General features: G+C 51.8%; 1 protein-coding gene across 6 annotated transcripts; it reads right to left on the reverse strand.

Moving 5' to 3' along the window:
- Positions 1–703: 703 nt before the first annotated feature.
- On the reverse strand, positions 704–8,614 carry LOC103124472 (leukocyte immunoglobulin-like receptor subfamily B member 2). 6 transcript variants are annotated; one of them, XM_060175632.1, is made up of 10 exons: positions 8,475–8,614; positions 8,338–8,373; positions 7,523–7,777; positions 7,033–7,338; positions 6,902–6,949; positions 6,153–6,197; positions 5,411–5,455; positions 2,066–2,188; positions 1,290–1,342; positions 704–1,212 (listed from the first exon to the last, which is right to left on the reverse strand). In XM_060175632.1, the coding sequence occupies exons 1-10, from the start codon at positions 8,506–8,508 to the stop codon at positions 1,081–1,083; spliced, it is 1,077 nt and encodes a 358-aa protein (XP_060031615.1). In that variant the 5' UTR covers positions 8,509–8,614; the 3' UTR covers positions 704–1,080. The 6 variants fall into 6 exon arrangements, with proteins under 6 accessions (XP_060031615.1, XP_060031650.1, XP_060031605.1 ...); XM_060175667.1 differs by having other exon boundaries at positions 7,033–7,212; positions 7,523–7,813; XM_060175622.1 differs by having other exon boundaries at positions 7,523–7,813; positions 8,475–8,612.
- Positions 8,615–15,203: the final 6,589 nt, after the last annotated feature.

The following is a 15,203-nucleotide window of genomic DNA, read 5'->3' on the forward strand; positions in this document are numbered from 1 at the left end:
CAACTTCCTGACTTCTCTGTACTTGTTGATACCTGTCTATACTTGTTGAATAGTCAGCTTCAAGCTTTCTGGCAACTGTGTTTGCTGCCTGCTGACTTAGTCTCGGGTCCTCTGTACACTGCTGGCCAAATACCACCAAATATGTCTTCCTTTGAGCTGTTTCCAGAGCAACGGGGAGGTGTCCCCACCCCTGTTCTCACTGGCCCTGCCCTCCTGATGGTCTAGGAAGAAGAGCTGTGGGCTTTCTTGGATTGCAGTGGAAGCTAGGAGTGGCTCGAGGTTCCCGCCATCCTGGGATGCATGGAGAGAGAGAGAGAGTTGGAGAGAATATCCCTAGAGGCGAGAAGCCGAGTTCCCAAATGCCCAGCCTCACCCAGCTGGGGGTTTGTTTGCTTTGACTTATGATTTGGATTTGCTGCGAGTCCTTGAGCCTAAGCAACGCCACTGCTCCTGATGGGCTTCCTCTTCTTCTATGAATGCCAGACAGAAAGAGACAGGAAGGGAGAAAGACCCAGAGAGCAGAGACAGCACAGCACTGCTCCACTGTGCAAGGAGCTTCCCATCGGTGCCAAGCAGAACAGCCCCGCGCAGCTCCGGGGGCTCAAACCCATGGCCCTTGTGCATGATAAACGGTACAGTCTCCCGGGTGGGTTACCTGCGGGGCTCCTAGCAGGGAGTTTAAGAAGCAGCCAGGAGGCAGGAAGAAGGTTTTGTGGGAAGGCTCCCTGCCTCTGTATTACACAAAATGAAGTCTTTCCCTTCACACGCAGGACAGACATGCAGGCTTCTGCTGTTTCCCTGTGGCTTCAGCAGATGGACACACACACACAGAGCAATGTCACTACCACCTGTGTAAGGGAGGCTCCTGGGTGGGCCAGGGGTTGATGCGAACAGCCATTCTCTCTCCTTGCACTTCCGAATGTTCAGCCAGATTCCCCTCCTGCCAGTGCTGGCTGTGGCCAAGCTTGACTTTCCCAGTTTCAGTTCTCCCCGCCAGCCCATAGGGGGAGAGGCTGCAGTCCCAGGGGGCTCCTTCCCAGGGTCCACTGTGTTGTTCGCAGATGCCGGCCGGCCGCTGGCTCACTTCAGGGCCAGAGTCACGTACTCGCTGGTCTGAGTGGGTGTGGGGCGTGACGCCCCTGTGCCCTGAGCGGGGGCTCTGCAGGTCACCTGGGAGTAGGTCACCTCCTCTGGGTCCTTAGCCTGAGAGACCTGGGGGGGGGAAGGGAGACAGTGACACATATGGGGGTGGGGGTGGGGGTGGGGCCGGGCGGGGAGGAGGGTCTTACCTGTCCGCCTGTTGCTCTGGCCCCAGCTGGCTGTCTCCCTTCTGGGGAAGCTTCTGGAGGGAAGAAGCAGCAGCTGTTATGGGCAGGATATCTGTGTCCCCCACCTCAGTTTATAGGCTGAGACCTCAGCCCCGCTGTTATGGGGAAACTGAGGCCCCCGAGGACTGGGCTGTCTGCTAAGCCCTTGCAGGAGGAGGTGACCTGAGCAAGGTGACCCAGCAGCCAGTGTGCTGAAGTCAAATCTGGAAAAGACTGGGGGAGACTCAGACACCCCCGTGGGAGTCTTCTGGGCCCTGCTCTAGAGACACTGAGGAGAGTGGAGACAGGCTGGCCTCTGTGGCTGGGTGAGGCTTGGAGATCTGGGGAAGGTCACCCCAAATTCCAGTTCCTGGCCTTCCTGCCTCCCATTCCGCCTGGATAAAGGGCTGGGACACTCTGAGATGAGGAGTGGGCTGAAGTAGCCACTGCTTCCTGTCTTTGCCCTTCCAGAAGGCCTTCATTCATCTCCAGGTGTCTGGAGGAGGTGGCCAGGCTCTGGCGAGGTGGGGACATGGGGCCCACACGGTGGTCTGCAGGTGACCCCTGACCAGGAACGGAGTCGCCCGCTCCTCCTCTCGGACCCCCAGAGCTGTGCGGGAGGAGGACAGCTTCCCACCCCCTCCCCACCAGTGGGCACTGCACCTCTGTCCTGTAGTCGCCCCTCCCCCAGGCTAGTCCTTCTGAGGCCTCCTCACCCCCGGGGTGTCTCCACACAGCCCCCCCTCCCCAGGACGTACTGCTCCTGGCTTTGCAGCAGTAGAGGAGGAGGAAGAGGAGCAGCAGGAGGACGACAGTGGCCACAGGGACCCCGATTAGCACCTCCCGGTATTTCTTCAGGAAGCCTGAGCCTTCTGGCACAGCTACGAAGAGGAAAAAAACAAACAAACAAACAAACAAAAACAGTCAGAGGGGGTAAGGGTAGACAGCATAATGGTTATGTAAAGAGACTTTCATGCCTGAGGCTCCAAAGTCCCAGGTTCAGTTCTCGGGACCAGCATAAGCCAGAGCTGAGTGGTGCTCTGATGAAAAAAAGAAAAGAAAGAAAAAGAATTTGTGGTCCAGGAGGTGGCACAGTGGATAAGGCATTAGACTCTCAAGCATGAGGTCCTGAGTTCGATCCCCTGCAGCACATGTACCAGAGTGATGTCTGGTTCTTTCTCTCTCTCCTATCATTTCTCATGAATCAATAAATAAATTTTAAAATAAACAAACAAACAACAAAATGGTCAGAGCAGCTGCACTTCCCAGGGGCCTCCTGCCACTCAGCCGTCTCCCCCTCACAGGACAGGCCTCTCCTGAAGCCTCTGAACCCCAACTCTGCTAGCTCCTGGAGCTCAGAGATGAGGAAGGGCTCGGGATGGTCCCAGCTGTGTGGACCCAGAGACCCCGCGGCTGAAGTCTCAGGACCACTGGCCTGGATGCAGCGGTTGCTGTGCCCCAAGACTGAGTGTCTAGCATGCAGCTGGCATGACCTGGTGATGCCACTTCCCTGCATGCAGCTGGCATGACCTGGTGATGCCACTTCCCTGTACCGGCTGAAGAGGCTTCTGCGCCAGGGCCTTAGAGTTGAGCAATTTGCTGAAAGACTAGATAGAAACCAAAATCTAGATACAAAACCCAAAGCGTTTGCTGCTGGGTTCTTTACAGAAACTATCTGCTGACCCCCAGGCGGAGGACGGAGGGGGCTGAGACACCAGCCAGAGCATGGGAGCAGCTCCGATTGGCCGGGGGGGGGGGGGGGGGGAGCCGGCACTGAACTGCTTCCAGCTGGGAGACAAGCAGCCTCTTAGAGCAGCAGCATGCAGGCCTCAGGCCCAGAGGCCGCAGGTTCAATCCCCAGCACCACCTTATGCCTGAGCTGAGCCGGGCTCTGGTCTCTCTCTCTCTCTCTCTCTCTCTCTCTCTGCTTCTTTCCTCATTCTCTCTTACAATAAATAAATGGGAAATCCTTTAAATTTAACAGAGCAGTTTAGGAGTTGGCACAGTGACTAGGACGCTGACCTTCCAAGCATGATTCCTGGCCTCACATGCCACAGTGATGCTCTGACTCTCTCTTCTTCCCACTAACAGATATACATCCTTAAAATAATTCTGCTGCTTCTGTATTAAAATCTGCAACAACAACAACAAGAACAAGTCCTGCAGTTGCCTCGTGGAAAGACAGCTAGATTCCAAGACATCTTTTACTTATTTACCTGTCAGTGCTCAGGCAACACTGCCCTGGGCCAACTTTTTCAGACAGAGAGGGAGACACACACAGAGAGGAAGAAACAGCTAAGCCCCGTACCTCCCCCGGTGCAGGGGGGACAGGCATGGCAAAGCTGGCCCCCTCCCAGCTGAGCTGTATCTCCAGCCCCAACGCATTTAATTGTTTAGTTCACCAGATGCAGTCCTGGGACCCTCCGCTTCTAAGGACTCCCGTGTCCACTGCCGTGGAGTCCTGACCCAGACGGATAGGTGCCAGGTGCCGGAAAATCTGGTGATTTCCCTTAGAAGGTACTTCTCAGCCTGTCCACTGACTTGCTCTTCTATTTTTATTTGGATGAGGAGAGAGAGAGAGACTAGCTCATCTTGGGCACATGCAGTGCTGGGGTTTGAACCTGAGTCTCTGGGGCCTCAGGCCTGCTCAGAGCCACCTCCCTGCCCTCTCTCTGCCGCGGAGCATGGACTCTCACCTGGGGCCCAGTCACCTTTCCGCTCCTGCCCCCACACATGGCTCTTCCAGCTCAAGGAGTCGGCTGCCTCTCGCCTTGACTTCCAGCCCCTTGGGAACTCCTTCAATGTCTGTTTCTCCATGGCTGGTCCCCCTGCCCCTCCATCCCAGCACTGATGGAGAGGAGGCTCAGGGAGGCAACCAGGCCATACCCATCCCTCCACCAGGAAGAAGGGAGCACTGAACCCACCTCCACGCAGGTTCATGTCGTAAGAGGGTCTTGACTCAGTTCAGACTTTGCTGCTCAGTGTGTGAGGGTCGGGGCTCAGGCAGGGAGGCAGTGCGTGAGCCACGGGAGTAGCCCCCACGTTGCCGTGTACACGGGTGCCATGCCCGGCACCAGGCTGAGTGCAGGGTCCCGATTAAGGGGGCCTGGCATCCTGAGCCTCTGATGCTGGGGGCAGAGCCAGGGCAGGGCCCTAGGATGGGAGATGGTGCCTGCAGAGCCTACCGATTTAACTGCTTCCTTCTGGGAAACTCCCACTCCTCTGTCAGTGTCTGTCTCCAGGCTTCAGAAGCCCACTTAAAAAGCCACTTCAGGGGTACAGAGACCACGGCCCACCCACCATATCTCACAGTCTGGTGTACGTGGAGTCCTGGCTTCCAGCCCCAGCACCGCATGGGAGCACCACGGACAGCACAGGGGGAGCTCCCCAGATGGATGGATCGTGGAGCAGTGCTGTGCTTGGTGTCTCTCCTCTCTGCATCTCTTGCTCCCTCTCTCTTTCCCAGAAACATAATGGATGCTGACTAGACACTCGGGAGCATGGAGCATGTATCCTACTGCCAAATCAACATGAAAGCCACTTCTTTCCGATAAATCCCCTGCTCTGCCCCAGGCCTCGGAGGAGAGAAAGCGTTTTGTATCCTTGCAGTTTTCCAGCTACACTGGATCAGCTACTCCCCAGCTGCTTGCGGAAAGAATTGCAGGAATCATCTGTAAGCCAGGATGAGAAAGGACAGTCCTTATCTCTGTCCAGGCACCTTCTGCTTGGTGTTTTTTTATTTTATTTCATTTTCTTCTATTTTATTTATATTTATTCATTTATTTTCCCCTTTGTTGCCCTTGTTGTTTTTCATAGTTGTAGTTATTGTTGTTGTTATTGATTTTGTCGTTGTCAGATAAGACAGAGAGAAATGGAGAGAGGAGGGGAAGACAGAGAGGGGGAGAGAAAGACAGACACCCGCAGACCTGCTTCACCACCTGTGAAGCGACTCCCCTGCAGTTGGGGAGCCGGAGGCTCAAACCAGGATCCTTACACCGGTCCTTGTGCTTTGTGCCACCTGCACTTAACCCACTGCGCTACCGCCCGAATCCGTGTTTTGTTTTGCTTTTAAAATTTTCACATAAACCCAGGTAGTTACTCACCACTTGTAAGTTCGGGGGTTGTAGGCTTGGGTCCCTTGGGAGTTTCTGCAAAGGACAGTAAAGGGGGAGATCTCTGTCTCTGCTGCGGCTCCTGCCTGCAGACTTAGCAGCTCCGTCTACACTCAGTGACTCCCTATTGGGTATGTGGACTTAGGGCTCTGGGTGCCTGGGACTGTGCACATGGGAAGGAGAGGGGTGTGCGTCTTAACATCTCACAGCTGCCTTCAACACTCATCTCTCTTCAGGGTCAACAGCTAGGACTCACCAGGTGGGTCTGGGCTTCATGGGGTCAGGGTGCCCAGGCCCTTCTGTGGGCAGGGATGGAATGGGAGTGGAGTTCTTGCTTCAGTGCCCATCTCACCGAGCCCATCAGGCAGAGTGCATGTCCCAGCAGACCTGAGGGTCTGGGTCCGAGCACCCACCATCAACCTGTTGAGGGCAGTGCCTGTCTGTGAATGAGACCCTGGACCAGGGCTGCTGCTCTGCTCTGACACACCAGCATGAGACTTCACTCCCGCTGCCACAGGGAAACATCAAAGTCACTTCTGAGGAGGAGAAGCCCTGCTCCAGGCCATGAGGGCTGAGCACTGTCCTCCTGCCTTTCCGTCTACACTGAGCCACTGGCTCACCCTGTAACTGGAAGTGCTGAGAGCAGATCCCCAGGCCCTGCTGTGAGTGGAGGGAAAGGGAAAGGCTCCCTCCCCCCTGCCCAGACTCATGGCAGGCTAAGTCAGTCACTCACCTAGGGGAGGTCTGGGATCTCTGGGCACAGCTTTACCAGGAGCTTCTGAAACAGAGAGTAAGAGAGGAGAGAACTTCCTCCTGGTAGATTCTCACCCCACTTCTTCTTTTTCTATTATATTTATAAAAGCAAAGTCCCAGAGGTTCCAGGGCTGGGAGAAATACAGATATTTTAAAACTTAGTTTTAATATTTTATTTACTTAGATAGAGACAGGTAGAAATTGAATGGGAGGGAGTTGGGCAGTGGCTCAGCAGGTTAATCTCACATGGCACAAAGCGCAAGGACCGGCATAAAGATCCTGGTTCTAGCCCCAGACTCCCCACCTGCAGGGGAGTCATTTCATAGGCAGTGAAGCAGGTCTGCAGGTGTCTATATTTCTCTCCTTCTCTCTGTCTTCCCCTCCTCTGTCTATTTCTCTCTGTCCTACCTAACAACAATGACATAATAACAACAACAATAACTTAGACAACAATAACAACAATGGCAACAAAAGGTAAAATAAATATTTTTTTTAATTTTTTTAAATTGAGTGGGCGAAGGGGAGATAGAGAGGGACAGAGACAGATAGACACCTGCAGTCCTGATTAAACAATTTTGAAGCCTCCCCCGCCCACCCCACCCCCCGCAGGTGGGGACCATGGGCTTGAACCTGTGTCCTTGCGCACTGTAACACGTGCGCTCAACTAGGTGCACCCCCACCTGGCCCCCGTTCTTTCTTTTTGAGTCTTTGCCTGAAGTCCTCACTCACCAGTTGGGGGTCTAGACTCAGAATGCTCAGGACCATCTGTGGCCAGGGCTGACAGACAGCATCCATTTATTCATCTCTCACAAGCTCTCCCAGCAGCACCCAGAGCCCTCCCTGCCCCTCTAGGTTCTCACCTCTGACCTCCAGCTGCAGGGGGTCACTGGGCGAAGACCACAAGAGGGGATCAGTGTGGAAGTGACCATAGCACCTGTAGGTTCCAGCCTGGGTGGAGGTGATGTTGTCCAGGGAGAAGACGGACTGGCAAACTTTGCCCTGGGGGCCAGCATTCTGGAACGTGATGGTGGAATCTTCTTCTTTACTGAGAACCAACACGTCAAACCTGATGGTGGAGACACACTGCAGCCTCACAGCTGCCCCTGCAGTCACTGCAGCCTCCTCAGAGCCAGCGGTGCGAGAGAGTGTCGGCTGGCCATAGGCTCCTGAGACAGAGGGAGTGTGGGTGAGGGGGCCGCCTAATCAGAGACCCTCTGCTCCTGGAACAGAAGTGGCCTGTTCCCTCTCAGTGGTTCTGGGGCAGCCACTGCCACCACCCCAACACACGGCCTCCTGAGGACAGCCTATGTCCTGGGGCTCCTGTTGGCTGAAAGGCCCGTGTCCACTCACCGGTCATCACCAGGTTCAGGGGCACACTGGGCAGGGACCAGTGGCCATGCTGTCCATACTGGCAGTGGTACTGCCCTGCCCTGTCTGCGGTCATCACTGTGATCTGCAAAGAGCCCGTGTCCTCAGGCTGTGGCCCTTGCTCAGTGTCCCGGGGCTCAGAGCTTCCATCTCTGTATATTCTGAAAGCTGTTGCCTCAGCTCCCAGGGGGGCTCGGCACTGGATGGTCACCGGAGTCATATTCAAAACAAAGCGTCCTGGCAAAGCCATGAGAGTAGGCTGGGGGAGATTTCCTGGAAGCAGGGAGTAGGTGATGGCTTCAAGCACATCTAGTCTCTGGCCATCCTCCCCTTCCTGTCTCAGCTCTGGGTGTCACTGTCAGTCCCCCCCAGGAGAGACAGGACTGGCCCAGGAGGTCCTGGGTTCCAACTATGGCTTCCCTACTGTATAAGCTCAGTGGGGCTAAGAGAATCCCCTCTCCATGAGTTAAAAAAAGATTTTAACAGGAGTCGGGTGGTGTTGCACCTGGTTAAGTGCACTCACTGCAGAATACAAGGACCCAGGTTCGAACCCCAGGTCCCCAACTGCAGGGGGAAAGCTTTACAAGTGAAGCTTTTTTTTTTTTACCTGGTGAAGAAGGGCTACAGGTGTCACCCTGTCTCTCTATCTCCCCCCTCCCCTCTCAGTTTCTCTATGCAATAATAAATAAATGATTAAAACATTTCATCAAATGTCCATAATAAATGCAAGTCAGGTGGACAAAGTGGGAAGCCTCCAACCTGCCCCCCACCCCAGAGCGAGGGGGAAGGACACTTACCCATCTGTGCCCACACACTCCAGCCGAGACACCACCCTGCAAGGAAACACTGTGAGGACACTTCCTTACAGGGAACCCAGCCACCACCACCCCACCATCCCGCTGCCATCACCTCTTCACCCAACCCTCACACTCACCCAGACAGAGCAGGGTGGGCAGCACCCCGGCCATGGTGCCTGTCCCGAGTCCTCGGGCCCCAGCAGTGTGCAGCTAACTCCCCAGGAAGGGGGAGCTGGTCTCTCACTGGACTGAAGGCCTCATGCCCTGTGACCAACTTCCTCTGGGAGGGGCAAGCAGGGCCTGGACTCCCCCAGTTCTCATCAGCCTGACCTCCGGGCCTCTGCTTCCTGTCCCCAACCAGAGGAGCATTTGCAACTTTCTCTAGAAAATGAACCGTGGAAAATGATGTAGAAATTAGCAGAACTGAACCTCGGTCCTGGGTCAACCCTGACGCCCCGAGAGTTCAGGGCCCCTGTTACTCAGTGCTCAGCTTTCACTCTCTCTTCCTTCAACATTCCTCATTCTTGCTACCTTTCTTCCATCTTATTATTTATTTATTTTTTATTATTAAAAGGGGATAGAGAAAAATGTAGGTAAGTGGAGGGACAGAGAAGGAAAGAGACAGAGAGACACCTGCAGCCCTGCTTCACCACTCATGAAGCTTTCCCCCTGCAGGTGGGGACCAAGGGCTTGAACCTGTGTCCTTGAGGTACACTATAATGTGTGAGCTTAAACAATTGCACCACTGCCTGACCACCCTTTCTTACATCTTAGAGAAACAATTTTTATTGGTGATTTAAGAGTGTTTCACTAAACTGTGATATTTCAGAAGTATAATTACACAACCACATGTAGGGGGTAGAGTCACTGCCCGGACACCAACGTCTGCCCCATCCCAGGCCTAGCAGAGCTCTAACAAACCCATTTTATTTCATTTCATCTTTTACACGCTCACTAGCTGTAGTCACGTGACTCCAGGCAGAACAAAACAGCCTGCAGGCGTGGCTCCACCTGTGCTCACTGCAGCCGACACGGCTTCCTCCAGCTCCACTCACCTCAGTCCAGTTCACCCACTAATACAGCTCATCTTCATTCTTATTTTTTGATCAATCACATCCCCACATCCTCTTTTTAAGTTTTATTATGATTTAATTTTGATTTACAAAATAGTAAGATAACAGGGATATAATTCTGCACTGCTACCACCACCAGAGTTATGTGTCTCCATTCCCTCCATTGGAACTGCAGTGGTTCTCTCAATATCACAGATATGGGCTCACTCTTATTTCTAGAACTGTCTACTGTGGGGTTAATTGTGATAGCCTGATAAGAGCATAGGAGAACTGCCATCATAAAGATGGAGGTCTGAAAAGATACCCCACTTGTCAATCTCTCCCTCTCAGGGGTCAAGCATTGTTGCTATGCTCAGCCAAGTGTTCTCTGCCCTGCCGTGTGTCCCTGAGTCTCTGTCTACCGCCGCGAAGCTAGCCCGGCCTGCTGGAGCCCTGAACACTAATGACAGAGCATGAGGGGAAAAGCTTTCCTGACTCAGTTTCCCCTTTTCAGTCTCCCAAGCATCACAGGAAGCTACACCCCCTAACACTTAACATTTCCTTGTTATAAACCAAATGGTTTCCCTGCTATGATCACACATACTCCATATATCACCATTCTGCCTCGACCGAAAGGCTCTCCTTCCTATTTCCTTAAAAAACCTCCTCCACTTTAATCTATCTCCTCTATCTTATCTCTTCCTTCAAGTCTCCTCTCTGTCTGCTTCACCCTTGCTGGGATATTTAGCATGTCTTTCTGAACACCTTCAGCTAATTGACTTTCTTACCCAATTGCCACTAATCATTCCAGAACTCTCCCCTACCACTATCAATTCTTCTCATTCCTTGGAACCTTCACCATGGGGTTCTGACCTTCCAAACACACCCTTATTGCCACAAGTGAACAATGTTCTTTGTTCCCTTCTGCTGTTTAAACCCTGCCTTCTCTACAATAAACAGATGGTTTGCAACCTAATGGTCTTCTGGTCTTTTCCTGTTGTTAGCCACTGGAGTTAACACGAGAGACCAGTATGGCTTACCTCTGCCAAGAGCACCCACGCGAGTACCAGCAGTCTACATTTATATATTCACCCACTTTTTCTCTGGTCCTGCCTTCTCTTCCTTTCTAAGTCACACATAGTACATCTGAGCATCCCTCCCTTTTTGTATTTGCTCATCTCTCTAGAGGTCCCAGAGGAATCCCACAGCTTCTCTATGCATCCTGCTGTCATTACAAATGCAAGAGAGAGAATCAAATCAGCACTCTGGTAGATGTGGTCGAGGGGGGTGCACTCAGGCCCTCAGAGCTGCACGTCTCCCTAGACCACCCAGCTCACCTTGCTTTTTCTTCTGTTTGACTTTGGGAGCACTAGAACAGGGCACTGCCCAGCATACTGAAGGTCCACGTGTCTTCTCTGTTGACCTGTAGGGCAGGCAGTGGGAATGGGCCATGTGTGGGTGTGGCAGAGCTCTGCTGTGAGTGCTCCCCAATGTCCTCTTTCTGCAGAAAGCAGGGTGGTGACAGTGAGTTTGTGGAGAGCTGTATGAGGATCAGCTCATGTCCCCTCAGACCCTGGGAGGAGCAGTTGTCAGTCCCTACTCACGTCCCCTCAGGCCCTGGGAAGTGCCGTGGTCAGCACTTGCTCATGTCCCCTCAGACCCTGAGCGGTGCCGTCCGTGTTCAGCCCCTCCTCATGTCCACTCAGACCCTGAAAGGCACAGGGGTCAGCCCCTCCTTCCAATCCCTCAGACTCTCGGAGTCACAGTGGTTGGCCTGTCCTCTCCCTGAGCCTCCCACCGATGACCAGCGCCTCTGCCCACAGTCACATGGTGATGACTGAGGCTGATGAGGTGGCACAGTGGGCAGAGCACAGGACAGTCAGTTTTGGCCCTGAGGCCGAGTCCCAGCACTGCCTATGCCACTGAGACTTCACTCTCCCTCTTTCTCATCAGTAGGAAAACACAAGCTTCCAAATGTGTCAAGCCCAAGGGAGCTCTTGGGGCTTGTCACCTCAGGGTGCTGTGTCACTGGAGGAGCCTCCCTGAGGGCGGGTCCTCCCTTCTTCTGTGGACAGGCCACTGATATTCACCCTCCCCTCCTTTTTGTCCATCTCTCCATCCTTCTCTGAGTGTCCAACCTTCCAGGGTCAGAGCTCTCCTGTCAGGCTTCATCCTGTGAGGTGACGAGTGCATGACGGACTCCATCATAGAAAGTGGGGGTATTTCTTCCAACACTTTTGTGGATAGGTAAATACATATAAATGTAAAATCAGACATATTTAGAGTCTGTATTACATAATAAAGTCACCTGCTCCATACCCTCCCTGCTCCCACCAGGCCCCCAGGCTGTGTCCCTCCTCCCTCCTCACACTGGCACCCGAGGGACCCACAGGGAGATGCAGACAGCAGAGCCACCTCAGTGACTCGGGTCCCTGCCAGACACGGAGCAGAAGGTGTGATCTGAGCCCTCTGTGAGGGAGCAGAGAGGCCCAGGGCACTGAGCCGAGACAGCCGCTGAGCTTCCTCAAAGGGGATGAGGATGACAGGACAGGCGTGGGCTTTGCTTCCTCAGTCTGAGTGACAAAATACAACCCACCTTTGCCCTGTCTTTCTGTGTGTCTGTCCAAACATCTATCTTTCTGCCTACTCTCTGAGTACAGCGTCAAGAGAACCCTCGATCACAGCATCCCCATCTCAGGGGGCCTGTTCAAGACGCAATACATGGTTTTCTCTCTCATCTTCACGGACTCACATTTTTGGGGGGAAGATGATGAATGTGCACTAATGATTCCTCAAAGCTCCCACCTGTTTCTGTGTAGCCCCATGACTCAGAGCGACTGTCACGTTTTAACTGGTGGCGATGAACAAAGAGACATTGATCCTTTACACAGGGTAGTGACTGCAAACCCACAGCACAGTAAGTTTTAAATGGTTTACTTTGGACTGATGGTGGTCACTAGACTGTAAGATCACAGGATATTGCTCTACCATGCACTCAGACAGCTCAGAGACCCCACCTCCCACCTCCTGAAGATAACAGATAACGACCAGGTTTCTCACAGGTCTTAGAAATGGGTTGGGTTTCCTCTTTCTCTCTGTCTCTCTCTCTCTCTTTCTTTCTTGCTTGCTTTCTTTCTTCCTTTCTTTCTTTTGCTCTTTCTTTCCTCCATCCTTTCTTTCTTTATCTCATCCTTTCTTTGTCTCTTTCTTTCTCGTTTTTATTTTTTTTACTATTTATTTATTTATTCTCTTTTGTTGCCCTTGTTGTTTTATTGTTGTAGTTATTACTGTTGTTGTCATTGTTGGATAGGACAGAGAGAGAGAAGGGGAAGACAGAGAGGGAGAGAGATAGACAGACACCTGAAGACTGCTTCACTGCCTGTGAAGCGACTCCCCTGCAGGTGGGGAGCTGAGGTCTTGAACCAGGATCCTTATGCCAGTCCTTGTGCTTTGACCATGTGCACTTAACCCGCTGTGCTACCGCCTGACTCCCCTCTTTCATTTTTTTCATTTTTTTTATTTTTTTATTTAAGAAAGTATTAATTAACAAAACCATAGGGTAGGAGGGGTACAACTCCACATAATTCCCACCGCCCAATCTCCATATCCCACCCCCTCCCCAGTAGCTTTCTCATTCTCTATCCCTCTGGGAGCATGGACCCAGGGTCATTGAGGGTTGCAGAAGGTAGAAGGTCTGGCTTCTGTAATTGCTTCCCCGCTGAACATGGGCGTTGACTGGTCGGTCCATACTCCCAGTCTGACTCTCTCTTTCCCTAGTAGGGTGGGTCTCTGGGGAAGCTGAGCTCCAGGACACATTGGTGGGGTCTTCAATCCAGGGAAGTCTGGCCGGTATCCTGATGACACCTGGAAACTGTTGACTGAAAAGAGAGTTAACATACAAAGCCAAACAAATTGTTGAGCAATCATGGACCCAAAGCTTGGAAAAGTGGAGAGGAAGTGTTAGGGAGGTACTCACTGCAAACTCTAGTATACTTCTGCTTTCTTACTTTGGTTCCATACTCCAAACTCAGTCAATTTCTGCTTTGCGTTTCTACTTCTTCTTCTTCTTTTTTTACATGCATAACATTCCCCAGATTCCCATTTAACAATACAACCCCCACTATTTCATTAATCATTTTTCATGGACCTGTATTCTCCCCACCCACCCACCCACCCCAGAGTCTTTTACTTTGGTGTAATACTCCAATTCCATTTCAGGTTCGACTTGTGTTTTCTTTTCTAATCTTGTTTTTCAACTTCGGCCTGAGAGTGAGATCATCCCGAATTCATCCTTCTGTTTCTGACTTATTTCACTCAACATGATTTTCATTTTTAAGTTCACTAGATCACTACATTCGACATATGAGTGAAACCACCTGGTAACTGTCTTTCATCTCTTAATTCACTGAGGATAATCACCTCCAGGCCAGACCCATCCATTTGTGTCCCAGAGGACACAGTATCATCTTTTGATGGTAGACTCCACGGAGTCTACATCCCATAACATCTCTAGCATTTAGGCTGCTTCTGCTCTCTGCTTAGTGTAAATAATGCAGCTATTAACACAGGGTGAAGCTTCAAATTGGTGACTGTGCTTCCATTGGATAAATGCCACAGAGTGGGGTTGCTGGGTCATATGTTACTTCCATCCTTATTCTGTGAGAGTCTGCATACAGTCTGCAAAAGGGCCTGCACCATCACCACAACTTACTTTCTTTTTAAAAAACAGATCGCATGTATTTATTAATGAGAAAGATAGGAGGAGAGAGGAAGAACCAGACATCACTCTGACACACGTGCCGCCTGAGACTGAACTCAGGACCTCCACCCACTGCACCACCTCCTGCACCACCACATTGTACTGTCTTCTTCTTCTTTTTAAATTTTTATTTATAAAAAGGAAACACCGAGAAAAACCATTGGTAAGAGGGGTACAACTCCACACAATTCCCACCACTAGAACTCCGTATCCCACCTCCTTCCCTGATAGCTTTCCTTCATCGTACATTCTTATCAGACTTTCTTTAAAATTTATTCATTTTAATGAAAGACACACGCGGAGGGAAAGGTACACACAGAGAGCTAGCAGAGCCCTGTTCAGCTCTGGTTTATGGTGGTGCTGGGAATGAACCTGGACTTTGGAGCCGCAGGCATTCAAAGTCTTTTGCAGAACCACCATGCTATCTCATCAGCCCACAGGTAGTATATATCTTTTCCATCACCACTCTTCTATTTCTTTGCTTAATTATTTGTGCTGGAGATGTTAGTCAGCCAATTTAGAAAGATAATACTCAGAAACAAAGAATATAGAAGCAGCTGGTTGTTTTGGTCTTGTCATAAAACTGTCATTCTCTAACAATAAATCACACCTGACATTTTTATAGAAAAACGCACACTCCATTTATCTAGAGAAATATACATACAAAATAACTAGGAAAACACTAGGAATTAAGTCCACTAGGATGAAGGCTACCCTTGGAAGCAGATTCCTTATTCCTCATTGTAAAAGGACATCAGCAGCCCTCACAGGTGCTGGTCCAGCCTGCGTCTGGGCCCGTCTCCACCTCTCCCCATGTTCCCAGCAGCCACTCAGCTGTGCCCATGCCCCGTGGGGCTGAGCAGCATGTTGTCCCCACGGCTGCCTTCTGGGGCGTCTCCTAGGAGGCTCCGCTGCCCTGTGGCCTGAGCTCTGCCTGCCTTGCACCTGCTGCTCTCGAGCCCCCAAGCTGCCTGGCAGCAGTGGGAGGCTCTCCAGCCCTCTGCAGGATGACACACTGTGCGACTCCCCTGCAGACAGGCTGACACACTGTGAAA

This window comes from Erinaceus europaeus, chromosome 2 (genome assembly GCF_950295315.1).
Source record: "Erinaceus europaeus chromosome 2, mEriEur2.1, whole genome shotgun sequence".
Classification (NCBI taxonomy): domain Eukaryota; kingdom Metazoa; phylum Chordata; class Mammalia; order Eulipotyphla; family Erinaceidae; genus Erinaceus; species Erinaceus europaeus.